The sequence below is a fragment of the Vipera ursinii genome, assembly GCF_947247035.1.
Source record: "Vipera ursinii genome assembly, chromosome: 2".
NCBI lineage: Eukaryota > Metazoa > Chordata > Lepidosauria > Squamata > Viperidae > Vipera > Vipera ursinii.
In genome coordinates this window covers 224,828,494-224,846,093 of record NC_139513.1, presented here as the reverse complement: position 1 = coordinate 224,846,093, position 17,600 = coordinate 224,828,494, and the positions used below count along the sequence as shown (strand labels likewise).

Below are 17,600 nucleotides of genomic sequence, written 5' to 3'. Positions count from 1 at the left end.
TCTTTTTTTACAGAAGGACGGATGCTGATTCAAGACATTCCTTCCCTGGCCAGCAGAGGGCATCTGGAGAGCACATCTGACTTAGTTATGGACCCCACCTACTACAGCAGTTTGTACCAGCCATCCCTGTATCCTTATTACAACAACCTTTACAACTATTCTCAGTATCAAATGGCTGTGGCCACTGAAACCACCTCTGGTGATGTGGGAAGCCCACTGACAGGGTCACCTGTTAAGAGCAGCCTCCGAAGCCTCCCAACAACTTATATGTCAAGCCAGTCGGGAAACCAATGGCAGGTAGAGTATAAATGAGTAAAGGCATGGTATTGTTTGATCAATTAAGATTGTTCTGAGTTCATTGCGAATCACTGGAATTGCTGTGGTTCTACAGGTTCAAAGCACATGACATCTTCCCTAACTCGATATTCCCCAGGAGTTTGGGGCTAAAACTGCCATTATTCCCAATTGTTATTGCTAATTGTCAGTGATGATGGAAATTGTAGTCCAACATATCTAGGGAAGAGCAGATGTGTTTAAAAAAAAAAGACAAACACAGAATTGTCATTCTCTTAGGTTCTCCGCTCCTCAAAATAGGTAAATGTTAATTAAGATTCTGTCTTTAGATTTATTGGGAATCTATGTTTATCAGCATCTCAGGAGTCATTCTCCTTGTTGTTACTGCTTTTGTATTTTTACATAAATGTAACTAGTAGTGGAGCATTTGACCAGAACTGAAGATATTGGTTCAAATTCACACTTAGCCATGAAGCACATTGGTTAAACTTTGACTGTTGCTCACCCTACCCGACTCCACAGAATTGATATGCAGAAAAACTGAGAGGGGTAAAAATCATAGCGTTTGTGCAGAATAAATGAATTAACAGAGCTGCTGTTTCTCTGGATAAAGACTTGCCACGTTGCTTCATTATCTTACGTTTCAGGGTTTCCATCGGTGGGAACTCTACTTGGATATAAACCCATTGAATAAAAGATAGCAGCCCAAAAAGTATTAAATAAATTGTATGATACACTGATGCAGACCATTTCTCTGTCTAATATGATTGGCAGCGGCTCTTTGGCATTTCGGTCTGAAATTTTTCCAACTTCCCTCTGGAGATACAACCTGGGCCCTCCTGCTACAGGGCATCTGTCCTACCACTTGCCTGCAGCCTTGGAGTGATTACATTTCATGCATTTAGGGACTTATCCAACTAGGACGGGTAGGCAACCTCGGCTCTTTTATGACTCATGGACTTCAACTCCCAGAATTCCTGCATTCTGGGAGTTGAAGTCCATGAGTCATAAAAGAGCCGAGGTTGCCTACCCCTGAACTAGGAAAAGCTGTTTTTCAAAGCAGTCGAAAGACGAATTGTAATGCCTTTTATAAGAACGTGATGCTCAGGAAGAGGAGTCAAGTCTCAGGCATGTGAGGCTTAAAGATTGGAGATGCTGTAAGCATTTTCCCTTCTTGACAAGGATATGGTAAAGGAAAAGGCTGTTCAGAGGCTTCAGGCAACGATAGTGCCTATATATGAATTACACATGTCTTTAAAGCTTTATATTTAAAAACATTTTGTTCCAAAATTACCACTTTCCTTTTCAAGGGCCTCTGTTCTTATTTCCTTCCTGTGGCAGTGTTTGGGAAGACAATATGAAGTAACTGCCATGGAAGGCTAAAGGGAAAAATTAATTGGGTGTACCAACAGGTATATTACATTATTAATTGCAAGAGGCGTTGAGCTTGTTGACCTAAACAACTTGTGTGTGAAGGATTTAAGAAAACTCAGGCATCATTTAAGCTCTTTGGAAGAAGATGCTACTCCAATCACCTCTACCCTCCAAGCTCACCTCGGGTGGGAGTCACCTAAAATGATTTAGGTGGCTGTGCTAGACATGAGGGTAGTAGCGCATTGAAGAGGTTGACTGCACAAGAGGCCCTATTATAGTGTCCCTCATCCCTAATGGCTGGTGATGCTGGTCCAAAGCTCTTTTACAAACTCTGTAAAATCCTTATAATGGGCCAGGATCAGAAGTTCTTGTTCCTTCAGCAGGGTCTTCCATAACCGTGTGAATTCTGAAAATTGCAGATCCAACGTAGGGAAAGGCTAGTTTAAGAGGTGCATATAGAAATGTTAAGTCAAGATTTTAAACCGTGGTTTGTTGAGCAACCATAGAGACAGAGCTGCTGTTATTAGTACAGATAGTCCTCAAATTATAACAGTTCATTTAGTGACCGTTTGAAGTTACAACAGCACTGAAAAAGTGACTTATGATCGTTTTTCACATTTCACGTCTGTTACAGCATCCCCATGGTCACATGATCAAAATTCAGATACTTGACTCCTATTTATGATGGTTGTGGTGTTCTGGGGTCATGTGATCACACTTTGCGACCATCTGACAAGCAAAGTCAGTGGGGAAGCCAGATTCACTTAATAGAGAGAATAGAGCTGGAAGGGACCTTGGAGGTCTTGTAGTCCAGCCCCCTGCTCAAGAAGGAGAACCTATACTATCTCAGACTGTTTAGCCTCTTCTTAAAAATCTCCAGTGAATGATCATGTTGCTAACTTAACAACTGCAGTGATTCACTTAACAACTTAACAATAACTTTACGATCTTTAAGAGCATGATGACAAAGTGATTTGAATGTGAAGCACTGTAGGCTAACTCACTGCTCACTCCAGGAGTTTGATTCTGAATGGCTCAAGGTTGACTCAGCCTTCCATCCTTCTGAGGACTCAGATTGTTGGGGGAGGGGAATATGCTGACTCTATAAACTGCTTGGAGAAGGCTGTAAAGCAGGGGTCCCGAACCCCCAGTTTGTGGACCGGCACTGGGCCACGACATGCCAAAAACCGGGCCATGCAAACAAGCAAACCCCCATCCATGGGATGCAAGTAGCACGCAAAATCATGCTCCCTCAGGTCTGTGGAAAAACCTCTCCACAGAACCAGTCCCTGGTGCCCAAAAGGTTGGGAGCCTCTGCCGTATAAAGCACTATGCTTCCCAGAAAGTAAGGCCTACCCCGAAAATAACCCTTACACTGATTTTTGGGATGGGCCTAATATAAGCCCTATCCGAAAAATAAACTTTAGTTTGGGGTCGAGTCACACATCTAAAAATCAAGCTAGGGCAGGGGTGGGGGTGTGGAGCTAACCCATGCGGCCCACACCCATTTACCTTGCAGCCAGGCCTCTCCTCACTGGCCCACTTCTTCTGCGGCGTCCCCAGGCCTGCATTTCGCCATCAAAGGCCTTTCCGGAAGGCCTCTGCAGCTGAGAACTGAGCTACGAATTGAATCCATAGCTCGGTTCTCAGCTGCAGTGGCCTTCCGGAAAAGCCTTTGACCACGAAATGCAGGCTGGAGCTCCATTCTCAGATGCAGAATGAAGCTGCTCTTTCAGCCGCAGAAGAAGTGGGCCAGCTGGGCGGGACTGTCGATGCCGGAAGTGAGTGGGAAACATACAAACCTGAAAATAAGACCTGGTGCCTGAGTTGGGGGCAAAATAAAAATAAGACCGGGTCTTATTTGCAGGGAAACATGGTAAGTCTAAATGCTATTGTTATTGCTATTTCTTGCCACAATTGTTAAATTAGTAACACGGCTGTTAAGTGAATCTGGCTTTCTGACTTTGCTTGTTAGAAGGTTGCAAAAGGTGATCATATGACCCTGGGACATTGCAACTGTCATAAATATAAACCAGTTGCCAAGCGTTTGAATTTTGATCACGAGGCCATGGGGATGCTGCAGTGGTTCTAAGTGTGAAAAACAGTTACTTTTTTCAGTGCCGTAACTTTGAATGGTCATTAAACAAATAGTTGTAAATCAAGGATTATTTGTACTGTAGTCGTTGAAGCAAAGAATGTGTTTTTTGCAATCAGCACTTAACACCAGTGATATGGCTGCATTTTCAATAATCGTGGCTTGGGGGTGGGTTCCAAGGATTTCAGCAAAAGAACTTAAGGGCCACAATTTGCCCCACATCTCTTGTCTAAACCTGAAAAGCAGCAGTTCTTCAGGTCCTTGAACAATTTGTACTAAATCCCTCAAATCAAATTAAAATTATTCCAGTAGCTTTGTCTTTTACCTAATGCTTACACAGAATATTTCATAAAAATAGTGTGCTGGACCAAGATCCAAGATTAAAGTCAATTAGAGGGTAAAAACATTGCGAGTGAAATAACAGATGGAACCAGCGGTCCAATGAGCAGATGTGCTGGTATACACTAGTTAATTGCTCCTACTTGGTCTTGGTTTTTCTTGTCAGTTGACATTGCTAAACCAGACCAGATGGTCCCATCTATGGTTTGCTTTAACAGTATTTCCAAACCAGGCTTGTTTTCCCCTATAAATGATAGTCATAAGTTAAGAACAAAAAAAAATGCCTCTGGCTTATTGAGAAAAACACAAGTCAAGATTCATATTGATTTGTTCAACATAATGGTAAAAAACCCCTTCATGGATTACTGCCTTGTTGTGGCGAAGGGGCTTGCGTAATTCAATGAAGCTATGAGTTATGCCGTGCAGGGCCACCCAAGACGGAAAGGTCATAGCAGAGAGTTCTGACAAAACGTGATCCACTGGAGAAGGAAATGGCAACCCACTCCAGTATCTTTGCCATGAAAACCCTATGGACAGTACCAAAAGGCAAAACGATATGACGCTGGAAGATGAGCCCCTCAGGTTGGAAGGCGTCCAGTATGCTACTGGGGAAGAGCAGAGGGCTAGTACTAGTAGTGCCAGAAGTGACTGGGCCAAAGCCGAAAGGACGCTCAGCTGTGGATGTATCTGGTGGTGAAAGGAAAGTCCGATGCTGTAAAGATTTTTTCTCCATAGGATCCTGGAATGTAAGATCCATGAATCAAGGCAAGCTGGACGTGGTCAAACAAGAGATGACAAGACTGAACATCAACATCTTAGGAATCAGCGAACTAAAATGGACAGGAATGGGTGAATTTAATTCAGATGACCATCAGGTATACTACTGTGGGCAAGAATCCCTCAGAAGAAATGGAGTAGCCTTTATAGTCAATAAAAGAGTAGGAAAAGCAATACTGGGATACAATCCTCAAAATGACAGAATGATCTCAGTTCGAATCCAAGGCAAACCATTCAATATCACAGTAGTCCAAGTCTATGCCCCAACCACCAGTGCTGAAGAGGATGAAATTGACCAGTTCTACTATGAAGCCCTACAGCACCTTATAGAACTAACACCAAAAAATGATGTCCTTATCATCATGGGGGATTGGAATGCTAAAGTAGGAAGCCAAAAGATAACCAGAATAACAAGCAAGTTTGGCCTTGGAGTACAAAATGAAGCAGGGCACAGGCTGATAGAATTTTGTCAAGAGAATATGATGGTCATAGCAAACACTCTTTTTCAACAACCCAAGAGACGGCTCTACACATGGACATCACCAGATGGTCAAAACAGAAATCAGATTGACTATATGCTCTGCAGCCAAAGATGGAGAAGCTCTATACAGTCAGTAAAAACAAGACCAGGAGCTGACTGTGGCTCAGACCATGAGCTTCTCCTTGCAAAGTTTAGGCTTAAACTGAAGAAAGTAGGGAAAAGCACTAGGCCACTCAGGTATGAATTAAATCATATCCCTGTTCAATATACAGTAGAGGTGACAAATAGATTTAAGGAATTAGATCTGACAGACAGAGTGCCTGAAGAACTATGGACAGAGGTTTGCAACATTGTAGAACAGGTAGCAACCAAAACCATCCCAAAGAAAAAGAAATGCAAGAAAGCAAAATGGCTGTCTGAGGAAGCTTTGCAAATAGATGAGGAAAGGAGGGAAGCGAAAGGCAAGGGAGAAAAAGAAAGATACGCCCAATTGAATGCAGAATTCCAGAGAATAGCTAGAAGAGATAAGAATGCCTTCTTAAATGAACAGTGCAAAGAAATAGAAGAAAACAATAGAATAGGGAGGACCAGAGATCTTTTCAAGAAAATTGGAGAGATGAAGGGAACGTTCAATGCAAAAATGGGCATGATAAAGGACCAAAATGGCAGGGACCTAACAGGCAGAAGAGATTAAGAAGAGGTGGCAAAATTACACAGAAGAACTATACAAGAATGAGCTTAACGTCCCTGATAATCACAATGAGGTGGTCACTGACCTCGAGCCAGACATCCTAGAATGTGAAGTGAAGTGGGCCTTAGAAAAGCTGAGCAACAACAAAGCTAGTGGAGGTGACAGTATTCCAGCTGAGCTATTCAAAATCTTAAAAGACGATGCAGTAAAAGTGCTACACTCAATTTACCAGCAAATTTGGAAAACTCAACGGTGGCCACAGGATTGGAAAAGATCAGTTTACATTCCAATTCCAAAGAAAGGCAGTGCCAAAGAATGTTCAAACTACCGCACCATTGCTGTTCTGAGTCAGCCCTCTTCTGGCCTTGTAATTAGGCAAACCCCTATTCAGAAAGAAGAGACTGGAGAGCGTCCAAGGCTAAAAGGCATCTGCCAAGATTTATTACGCAGTTAACAAAAACACTAGAGCTTGTCTTCTCAAGCGGAAAAGTTGCTTTCAGCAACCAGCCCCTCCCCAAACACTCCTTTTATAGAGAGCTCAGGGCGTGGTCTCCCTGTGCCTCCTCCCGAGGAGTCCCGCAGCCTTTCTTTGTTTGTTCCTGCTCGACTGCCTCCTACGTCGGGCGTCCTTGAACAGGGCCAGCTGTGGGTCATCTTCCTCCGCACTCTCGGGCTCACGCAGCTGAGAAGAGGTCCCCGGCTGAGGACTCTGCAAAGCCTCCAAACCATCATCAGCCGGTTCGTTTCCCTCCTCCCCCTCATCTGAGTCATCCGATACATCAGAGCCGGCTGTCGGACCCACAGGCTGGCCCTGAGTCACAACACTTGCACTCATTTCTCATGCTAGTAAAGTTATGCTTAAAATCCTACAAGCTAGACTCCAGCAGTATGTGGACCGAGAACTACCAGAAGTACAGGCAGGATTTCGAAGAGTCAGAGGAACTAGAGATCAAATTGCCAACATACGTTGGATCATGGAGAAAGCTAGGGAGTTCCAGAAAAACATCTACTTCTGCTTCATTGACTATGCTAAAGTCTTTGATTGTGTGGATCATAACAAACTGTGGCAAGTTCTTAAAGAGATGGGCGTACCAGACCATCTTATTTGTCTCTTGAGAAACCTATATGTGGGCCAAGAAGCAACAGTGAGAACTGGACACGGAACCACTGATTGGTTCAAAATTGGGAAAGGAGTCCGGCAAGGCTGTATACTGTCACCCTGCCTATTTAACTTATATGCAGAGCACATCATGAGAAAGGCAGGGTTAGAGGAATCAAAAGTTGGAGTTAAGATTGCAGGAAGAAATATCAACAACCTAAGATATGCAGATGATACCACTCTAATGGCAGAAAGTGAAGAAGAACTAAAGAGCCTCTTGTTGCGGGTGAAGAAGGAGAGTGCAAAACATGGGTTGAAACTTAACATTAAGAAAACCAAGATCATGGCATCCGGCCCTCTCAATTCCTGGCAAATAGATGGGGAAGAAATGGAGGTAGTGACAGATTTTATTTTCCTGGGCTCCAAGATCACCGCAGATGGGGACTGTAGCCAAGAAATTAAAAGACGCTTGCTCCTGGGGAGGAAAGCAATGGCAAATCTAGACAGCACATTATAAAGCAGAGACATCACCCTGTCAACAAAAGTGCGTATAGTCAAGGCTATGGTCTTCCCAGTTGCAATGTATGGCAGTGAAAGCTGGACCATAAAAAAGGCTGAGCGCCAAAGAATTGAGACCTTTGAACTATGGTGCCGGAGAAGACTCCTGCGAGTCCGTTGGACTGCAAGGCGATCAAACCGGTCAGTCCTAGAGGAGATCAACCCTGACTGCTCTTTAGAAGGCCAGATCCTGAAGCTAAAACTCAAATACTTTGGCCACCTAATGAGAAGGAAAGACTCACTGGAGAAGAGCCTAATGCTGGGAAAGATTGAGGGCAATAGAAGAAGGGGACGACAGAGAATGAGGTGGCTGGATGGAGTCACTGAAGCAGTAGGCATGAGCTTAAATGGACTCCAGAAGATGGTAGAGGACAGGAAGGCCTGGAGGAACGTTGTCCATAGAGTCGCGATGAGTCGGACACGACTTCTCAGCTAACAACAACAACAATGGTAAAAAAGCCACAGAAGGAACTTTCTTGATTTCTCTAACTCTCCCAAGTGAGAGGAGAAGCTACATAGGAATGATCAAGCAGGGCATCTCAGCTGGATCATTTCTGCTGAATGATCTGTTTGAACTGGTTCGAAACAGACTTGAAAAGTCTTGTGTAGATTGTTTATTCCCATATGAAATAGAATTATAGAATGTTGTCAAGAGATGTTCTACTAATTGAATGCCAACATTGTTTTTAAATTAGTCATGACTAATCTATAAGCCAGCCAATTATAATTTAAACATTGGATTTAATATTAATGTAGTTGAATTATGTCAGCAACTTGAATCCGTTCTGGTTTGCCATTCAGACAGCATATCGTACACTATGCTACGCAGATTTATGCTAAAAGTAACCTAATGTTTCTGACAGCTCAAGTGTGACATGAATATAATCCATATTTCTTAGAGAAACTAATCTAAGTTGTTTATTTTCCGATACTGCTGATAGGACTATATCTCTTGGTGTCACAGTGGTTGAGATTCTGAAGGTAACGTATTGTTTGTGGATCACTGCTTTTGTCTAAAAGGGTAGATTGGAAGAGAATAGCAAAGGTTAATTGAGTTTGTCTGTCAAGGTGGGACAGATACAGATGGTCCTTTTGTATGAAAATTACATTGTCAACTTAGAATCCATGGGAGGCAAGCACAGCATCACTGTATATCTTTTAATGGTGAAAAAGTCACTCGGGGCTTTAGAACTAAAACTGAAAAGTAATTATGGTAGTAAGAAGTACTTACGATAATCCTTATTTTATAATGATTCCATATAATTCTGAATTCCAGAGCAGTTTTGCCAGTTTGGGCAATCTCCTGATATGGTGTCTTGACCCTCACCAACAGCCATATTGTCTGGGGTTCTGGAAATTGAAATCTGCAGAATTCAAGAGCATCTGTTTGGAATAAATTACCCTAGAGCAGGGGTCCCAAACCCCTGGTCCATGGACCAGTACCGGGCAGTGGTATGCCAGCAACCAGTCCGCACAAACAAGCAAAGCCCAATCCGTGGGATGCAAGCAGCACACAAAATCACACACCTTCTGGTCCACGGAAAAATTCTCCATGTAACTGGTTGCTGGTGCCCAAAAGGTTTGGGACCTCTGCCCTAAAGGAACCTTTCTTACCTTCACACATTTAAGTTGTACTGAAACTCTCCGAATTCTAGCAAATTTGCTTGCTAGTATTTACCATTCCAATGTATCTGGATGGTGTCGTGTTAGAGAATGTTTCGGTAGATGATTACCACAGTCAGTCCATAAGAGAGGATAATATGGGAAAATATAACCAGCTATTGAACAGTATGTTTAGTTCAGCAAGAGGCAACAAGGTTCTTGTACATGGATAGATTTCCTTTGAGAGGCTTTGTTGAAACAATAGGTTGGCAGAAGTAGCATCCCATTGTAATGTGTCCAGTAATGGATTTGTTAATATCTGGGATGTACAACCCAGCTTTTCTGAACCTCATATCTGCCTTGACTGTGAAACAAGAATAGGTAAGAGGAAATTTACAAAAGTCATGATTTATTTGGTATAGTTGCTTCGAAAGTATTTATTTCCTAGATAGGAAGATTAAAGTGCCTCTCTCTTAAATCTTACTGCCTTCTCTTATTCCCAGAGCTAATTGTATATTTTTGAAACATACATGGCACACTGAAGCACACATGTTCATTGTCAAGCTAAAAGAGTTCACTGTCAGCATTAAGGTGATCATCTGGGTCCGTTTCATGAATACCACACTAAGGTCAAACATTTTAATGCTTTGCTAGTTTTTATTGTTAATATAAAATAGAGTAACTAAACTCTATAAAAAGGAAACCTTATGGTTCAGATTTACTGTGTTATATATATTCTAAATACTTTAATAAAACAAAAATGAAAGCTTTTTAGTTTTTTCGAGTGGTTAATTCAACACATAGTTTGCAAAGCCTTGCCTCGCCTCTGTCTGTCGGTCGTATTGTGGTTCACAGGCTTGGTGCAGATAATAAGATTATAAACCATATCTTTCTAGGCAAGGAGCATATACTTCTAGTAATAGTTGTAATAATTCATTGGATCCTGGGAAATTAGTTGGCTTTTTTAAAGAATAAGAAATGGGAGAAGCACAAGAAGGCTCAAAAGGAAACAGGTCATTGCCTACATAAGGTAAATAAGGTAAAACCTTTAAGCACCAGTGGGTAGTGGTGCAATTTATCGCTTCTGAAATTATGTTATCCTTTTGCAGTTATTATTTTTAGAGGGTGCACACAAAAAAACCACAGAAGGAAATAGAGATATTTTTTTCACAGCAAAGTAAAAGGAGATCATGAACAGCAGCCTTGAAAAAACAGCTTGTACAAAAAAGTTGCCCTAAGAAGCATCTCTCCAATTTTCTTCATGATTGAAAAATACAAGGGATATGATTCAGAGTTCTAGTAAATTGGTAACCTCCTATACAGGTAGTCCTCAACTTATGAATAACTATGAATATATGAATAACAGGAATATAAGTATGAAGCAGTAGGTGGCGAATATAACTAATACTCTGGCTTCCTACTTTCTCCATAACAACCTTGTGAGATAGGTTAGGTTAAGAGAGAGAGAGAGACTTTTGCCAGGTCTTAAAAAATTCAGCAGAAAGCATATACACGAAGCCTGAAAATGTACCATATAAACAGTGTCCATTGAAATGTACAATACTCCCATGTATACCTTTTCTTTGTGTACTCGTACATGAATGCTATTTTACTTTGCTGCAATTTGTACTCTGTAGTTGTACTCTGTAGATGCACTCTGTCGTTTGGAAGTGTCTTCCTGGTTTGGACAAGATCTGTAACACATTCATCTGAGATGTGCAAATCCTTTGTTTTCATGCAGCCAGAATGTCTTCTTGTCTAAGAGAAGATTAGGGTTTGAAATGGGATAGCTCATTCTGAAATTAAGGCTTCACTTGGCATTTTTACACTTGTCCTAAATTTGTAAACCGCTTATATTTTCTCACACACGGAAACTAGTTTGCCCGAGAATAAATTGCCTGTTTGACAGCCCTGCAATAAAGGGTTGATCAGTTTGAGAGACTGAATAATGTACAAAGGTAGGAATCAGGGCAGTATGTATATCCTTACTTAGTTTTTACTGGAGACAACAGATCCTTTTACAGCAGTGTCCTCATGTGAAAGTTGGAAACTGGATTGCTTGGAAGAGAATTGAAAGCACTCCAGCCATAGCTCTTTCCTTATACCACTTGGATCTCCTCATCGTTGCTAATCAAAGAAGGGCTGGAGACATTTGAAGCACAATCCAAAATCTGCAAAACCATGAGCAGTAGCAACCACATTTTTATTTATTTATTTATTAAATTTGTTGGCCACCCATCTTACCTCAAGGTAACTCTGGGCGGCTTACAATCATAAAAAAAAATGGGAAAACTATACAAAGATAAATATGAATAGTGTTGTCGGCAGGGTGGCCTTTCTGAGGTGCACTTCACTTCTGTGAAGACCTGGGAACCACTTCAGGCTTCAAAATGGCTTTCCAGAAGTAACACTGAAGTTGTTGACATAGGAAGAAATTAAAACATTTCAGGTTTAATGTTCTCAGGCAGAGAGTTCCAGGGATGAATTCAGTGGGAGGAAAGCATGGCAATAAGCCAAAAATATACTTTGGGGTAAGGAAAATTTCCCCCATCCGATGTAGGTTTTCTCTTTGCCTGCTTGTATGATGTGCTCTTTCTGCTCTTTCTCCTAACAGGTGAAAAGCCCAGAAGGTCGGCACAGCTTGAGTTCCCAGTACAGGATGCATTCTTACTATCCCTCCGGCTCTTACTTGGGACAAAGTGTTGGGGCCCCTGCCTGTGTTCCCCAAATTTTTACTTTTGAGGAGAATCCTTCTTACTCTGAAACAAAAACAAATGGTAAGCATCTTGTTAACTGTCATGGGAAGAGGTTTTGGGCCTTCTGCTAAAAGGCCAGGGGCTGACTGAGTAGAGGGAGGGTAACATTGGAAATAGATAACATTTTATTAAATTTTTCTGAATGCTTACTTTCATTTTATGATAATCATTTTTCCCCTCCAGCCTTATCCCTTTCTTAAGAGAATAACCATTTCCAAGTTTTGGGTTATGTTTGTGCTTAGGGACATCTTCCTACTTGAAAATATGTGTGGTTTTGCGGCCTGCAGCTGCTAGCATAGCACTAAATCCTTCTTCCACACATTGTGATAGATAAATCCTTGGTGGGGGGGCAGTATTTTACTCCTTCTCCTCAACACCCTGCCCTTCGTATGTAGCAGAGTGGCAAAGGAAATCTGGGAGCTGTTCTCCAATCAATCTGGTGGGCATCTACGGTAGTTGGAAAAGGTTGTTTGTAGGAATTTGAAGGAGGAGAATTGTTTACCTTGTGCATTTTTAAATTGCAAAAAATTCAATGTTTTCCATCACTATTGACTACTTGTCCAAACAATATTCCAGATTCTGATATTGTTCCCTAAGTTAGTCCATCAATCAGCAACAGGCAAGCAGGGAGATGTAATTTACTGAATTCAAGCAGACTTTTTTCAGCTCTGACAAAGTATTTTTCCATAGCAGGGTGACCTGCCAACCTGAGAAACAAAAAGTACGCTTTGGAAAGTTGTGAATACAAAATCATATGGCACATTTTTGGGTTGATCCTTCCAATAATTTCTCTGTATCTTCCATAATACAGTTATTGTTTCAGGCACGCTGTGTACATTTCTATTTTAGAGGCAGACATAAGTCTCCAGTCTTCTCTGTGTTTGCAATAAAAATGTAGAAAGTGTTGAACTCTGTACAGGTAGTCCTTGACTTACAACAGCTCATTTAGTGACCATTTGAACTTACAACGGCACTGAAAAAAGTGACTTATGACCAGTGCTTTTTTTGTTAAAAAAAAAAAAAGTACCAGAACTCACACACGTCATACAACCTGCCTTGCCTACCCTACAAGGTTCCATCCAAAAAAGGTGCCGGAACTCCGTTCTGGGCAGCATCCCTATGATCATGTGATCATGATTCAGATGCTTGCCAGCTGGTTCATGCTTATGACCGATGCAGCGTCCCTGGGTCATGTGATCCCCGTTTTACAGCCTTCTGACAAGCAAAGCCAATGGGGAAGCCAGATTCATATAACAACCAGGTTACTAACTTATCAATTGCAATGATTCACTTAACAACTGGCAAGAAAGGTCATAAAATGGGGCAAAATTCACTTAACAAATGTCTCATTTAACAACAGAAATTTTGGGCTCAATTGTGGTTGTAAGTCGAGGACTACCTGTACATGTTTTGAAATCAAAATATAAAGATTTGAAGGATACCACTTGTTCATTCTCTCTTTATTTGCTACTCCCACATGTGAATGTCAGAATTCTAACAACTTTATAGCTTAAAGATCTCAGTAGGTGGCAGCACGTGGCGACCTTGTCTGGCACAAAAGTGAAATGGGTTGTAATCGTTCAGTATTTGGATGGGATACCTCCACCTGTTTACAGTTGTAGACTAAAGTGATATTTAAAAAAAACTCAGGGGAAAAAACCCATTGACAAGCCATTTTCATATTGCTGCCAAAATGTTAAGTTACTACTTTGAAGAAGACCATGTATTTATAGCTTCTATAGATTCCAGTCCAGTTTCCATTGATAGCCAGTTTATTGCTGCCTCTGCATAGCACAGATTGCAGTATTGTGTTGAACACAAAACGTAACCTCCTAGAATTCAATTTCAATCGGGTTTCTGTTCCTTAAGCTTATAGAGATGGGTGTCAAGTTATGGGATTAATATCAGGTGAAATCTCAGAAACCAGGAGACTGGATTGAAAGCACCACTCTACAACACTACCCATTTCTACCTCTCCCAAACTTTCAGATCCGCAATAGCCCCATTTGTCCTCCTGGCAGCTGTTTTGAACCCTCACCAGAATCCAACAATGCTCACCTCAGCTGACCAACAATCAGTATCGGCCCTCTGCTAGCATTCTGTTCACCACATCCACCACCATACAGAAGTGCCCTAGATAAATCAGCCAATAATGTTGAGTCAATTTGTGGCTTTCTTCTTGTTCAGTGCTAGCCAGAGATGACAGCATTGTGGAATGAATCCTTTTTCTGCAAGTCTTTTAGGGCCTTTCTCTTCTTTCCTATCCTTGAGGGAGCATAAAATTATATGGTGTGAAAGTTTGTCCTCATTGCTGATTCCTATTCTACCTCTGTCCTCAAGTTGTTGCCAATCACCTGGCTTATCCTCTCTTAGATAGTCATTCTAACATGTCTTACATTAGAGCAACAAATGAGACTAAAGTATAATTTCAGATTAGTACAACATGTCATTAAAAACAAGGTCAAGGATATTGTATCCCAGCTATGTACAGTATTAAAGAGGTTCATCTCTTCTTAACTTGAGCTCAGTCAAAGTCAAGTAGCTGGGAAGACACAAGTTCAAGTCCACTCCCATAACCAAAGCTCACTTGAGCTGCTTACCTTCAGCCTAAGCTACCTCACAGGGTTGATGATAATAATAATAATAATAATAATAATAATAATAATAATAATAAGAAGAAGAAGAAGAAGAAGAAGAAGAAGAAGAAGAAGAAGAAGAAGAAGAAGAAGAAGAAGAAGTTGGAAGGGATCTTAGAGGTCATCTAGTCCAACCCCCTGCTCAGGCAGGAAACCCTATGCCATTTCAGGCAAATGGCTGTCCAGTCTCTTCTTAAAGACTTCCAGTGTTGGAGCATTCACCACTTCTGGAGGCAGGTTGTTCCACTGATTAATTGTTCTAACTGTCAGGAAGTTTCTCCTTAGTTCTAGGTTGCTTCTCTCCTTGACTAGTTTCCATCCATTGCTTCTTGTCCTGCTTTCAGGTGCTTTGGAGAATAGCTTGACTCCCTCTTCTTTGTGGCAGCCCCTGAGATATTGGAACACTGCTATCATGTCACCCCTCACCCTTCTCTTTGTTAAACTACATATACCCAATTCCAGCAACCGTTCCCTATATGTTTTAGCCTCCAGTCCCCCAATCATCTTTGTTGCTCTTCTCTGTACCCTTTCTAGAGTCTCGACATCTTTTTTACATCGTGGTGACCAAAACTGGATGTATGCTATCCTGAATTCCTGGAGTGAAGGCAAGATGCAAATCTTACCAATCTGTGGTGGCAGCAGCTAGTCAAATATGGCTACAGGCAATCCTTGACTTAACAGTTGTAATGGAACTGCCTGTCATAGTCATTGGACATGATGGTTGTAAAGCAGACCACCAACCCAATTTTATGACCATTTTTAACATCACTAGAAAAGTAAAGTCTTACTTTGCTGTGGGCCAATTTAGCTGAAAATTGGAAATAAATCTCAGTTTCCAGCAAAACTGTTGCAAACTGCAGTCACATGACCATGGGATGCTGCAAATGTTGCCTAGCACCTGCCATGTGGCATGTGACCATGGGGGGGGGGAGGCAGGCTGGCCATTGGAACTTAGGAACTGGGTTGTAAGTACCCCCGGGAGGTCTGTCATAACTTCAAACTGTCAAGCAATCAGTCATAAATCAAGGGCCATCTGTAGTCTTAAGACTTAGGTAATAAGCAGGATCAGATGTTTGAATGGGAGGCTTTGGATTAGATGGAGAGGTTGAAGGAATATTCCAGAATATGGCAATGACAAATCACTTACATGTTGTTACAGAGAAAAAGAAAAAAGAATGTGCTTCTCTGGAATAACACTCGATTCAAGGATAAATTGTTTAAGATGAAGTTACATGTATTTATTTCTCTTGGGAAAGGCTCTAGAGAAGTTGTTCCCCACATACAAACACCAAAAAGTCTGCCCCTTACGCCTTCTAATCTGTTAAGTCTCATGGTGAGTCAAGCTCTGTGCCATGAGGAGGGTTGTAACCAGCACTTTAAATTTCACCTGGAAGCTTCCTGAGAGCCAGTGCAGCTCATAAAATAGCAGTGTCACAGGAGCACACTAATAACTACTGATAACATGCCTCTGTATTCTGGACCATTTGTAGCTTCTGAATGGTGCAAGGTTTTAGTGATCTTGACAAGGCCCCCTCATCCACGAACAGGCCCAACTGGCACACAGGGTAGTCCTCCTCGGTTTTATTTTTAGTGATTCCTTGCTAATCGATTCAACTTGCCTTTGGAATTGTTTAACTCCTAAAGCCTTGTAAATGTTCAGATTGTGTTCTGTGACATCAGGAGGACTGAGAACCACAGAGTCAGAAATTGTCCCTCTCTTCCTCTTTCTAGCAGTGTGATGGCAAGGGAAGAGGAGGCTTTGCAGTGAGGCTTCAAGAACTTGGGGACCATGGTCACTAGAGCTTGGGGAATTTAATTGAATGCTGTGGTCCTGAATTAAGGCATTACAGGGTCATCAAAAAGGGAATTTGTCAAAGAGGTTTTCCCATTGCTGCTGCTGCATGTTAGGGAGAAGGAGATTTCATTAGGCAATTAAGAGGACTAGGTCTATTCAACTGTGTGTGTGTGTGTGTGTGTGTGTGTGTGTGTGTGTGTATAGGATAGATAGATAGATAGATAGATAGATAGATAGATAGATAGATAGATAGATAGATAGATAGATAGACAGACAGACAGACAGACAGACACACACACTCTCAGGACCTCAAGGCAAACTGGGCAGTTTGTGCCCAACTGAAGCAAAATTCCAAACTAGTTAGTAGTTAGTAGTTAGAAGTTATTTCTTTTACTCCCCCCATTCCAATTTCTGAATGGAGAGTAAATAAATGTAATTATGGACTGGTTTAATTGATACCCATGGAAACAATCCTGAAAGAGGAGCATATGTAGAGGTGATATGGAATTTACATGTTCTGTCTTGCTTGCTGGCAAGGCATTTAACTGACACTTCCTGATTACACTACTTCCTTATAAGCTGTGAATTGTATTCTGCCTAACTCCTGAAACTCTAGCTATTGTTGGTAATTAATTTGTGAATAGGATTGAAAGGGGCAACACGGTGTTAGAGCTATGCAGCATTTTGTATTTTGGAATATGGAAGCATCTGCCTGCAAGTTCAACCAAGTGCTTATTTTTGTGGGACTGTATAGGAGATTGTGCTTGGTAGGGAAGTTTGCAGTCCCAGAGAAAGCAGCTGATTTTTGAGTGTCCCCATACCACCACCACCCCAAAGCAGCTTTTCGGCTTAAAATCTCCGTATTTTTCTGGTGGATAAGATCATTTGTAAAGGGTTAATGCCTTGATCCTAGTATGGTAGCTTCTCAATTTTAATTTTTCTATTATTATTAAGGGATAAAAGAAAAATAATACAAGCACAAACGGCTTACCATACCTCAGCTTTAAACAGAGTTCTGAACGTAACTAAAGTGTGCCTACAAACATATAAAAAGAAAACAGTATTTAAAATGCAGTTCAAACCATGTTTAAAAAGGAGCAAAA

The 17,600-nt window shown here is 41.4% G+C and overlaps 1 protein-coding gene across 1 annotated transcript in view; it reads left to right on the top strand.

The window, feature by feature from the left end:
• DMRT1 (doublesex and mab-3 related transcription factor 1) overlaps positions 1 to 17,600 on the top strand; it is a gene marked incomplete at both ends in the record, with an annotated part of 75,679 nt that overhangs the window by 34,241 nt on the left and 23,838 nt on the right. The window contains 2 exons of the mRNA XM_083352566.1: positions 14 to 297; positions 11,925 to 12,087. Of these exons, the coding sequence (XP_083208692.1) occupies positions 14 to 297; positions 11,925 to 12,087 (447 nt within the window). The remainder of the gene's footprint in view (positions 1 to 13; positions 298 to 11,924; positions 12,088 to 17,600) is intronic.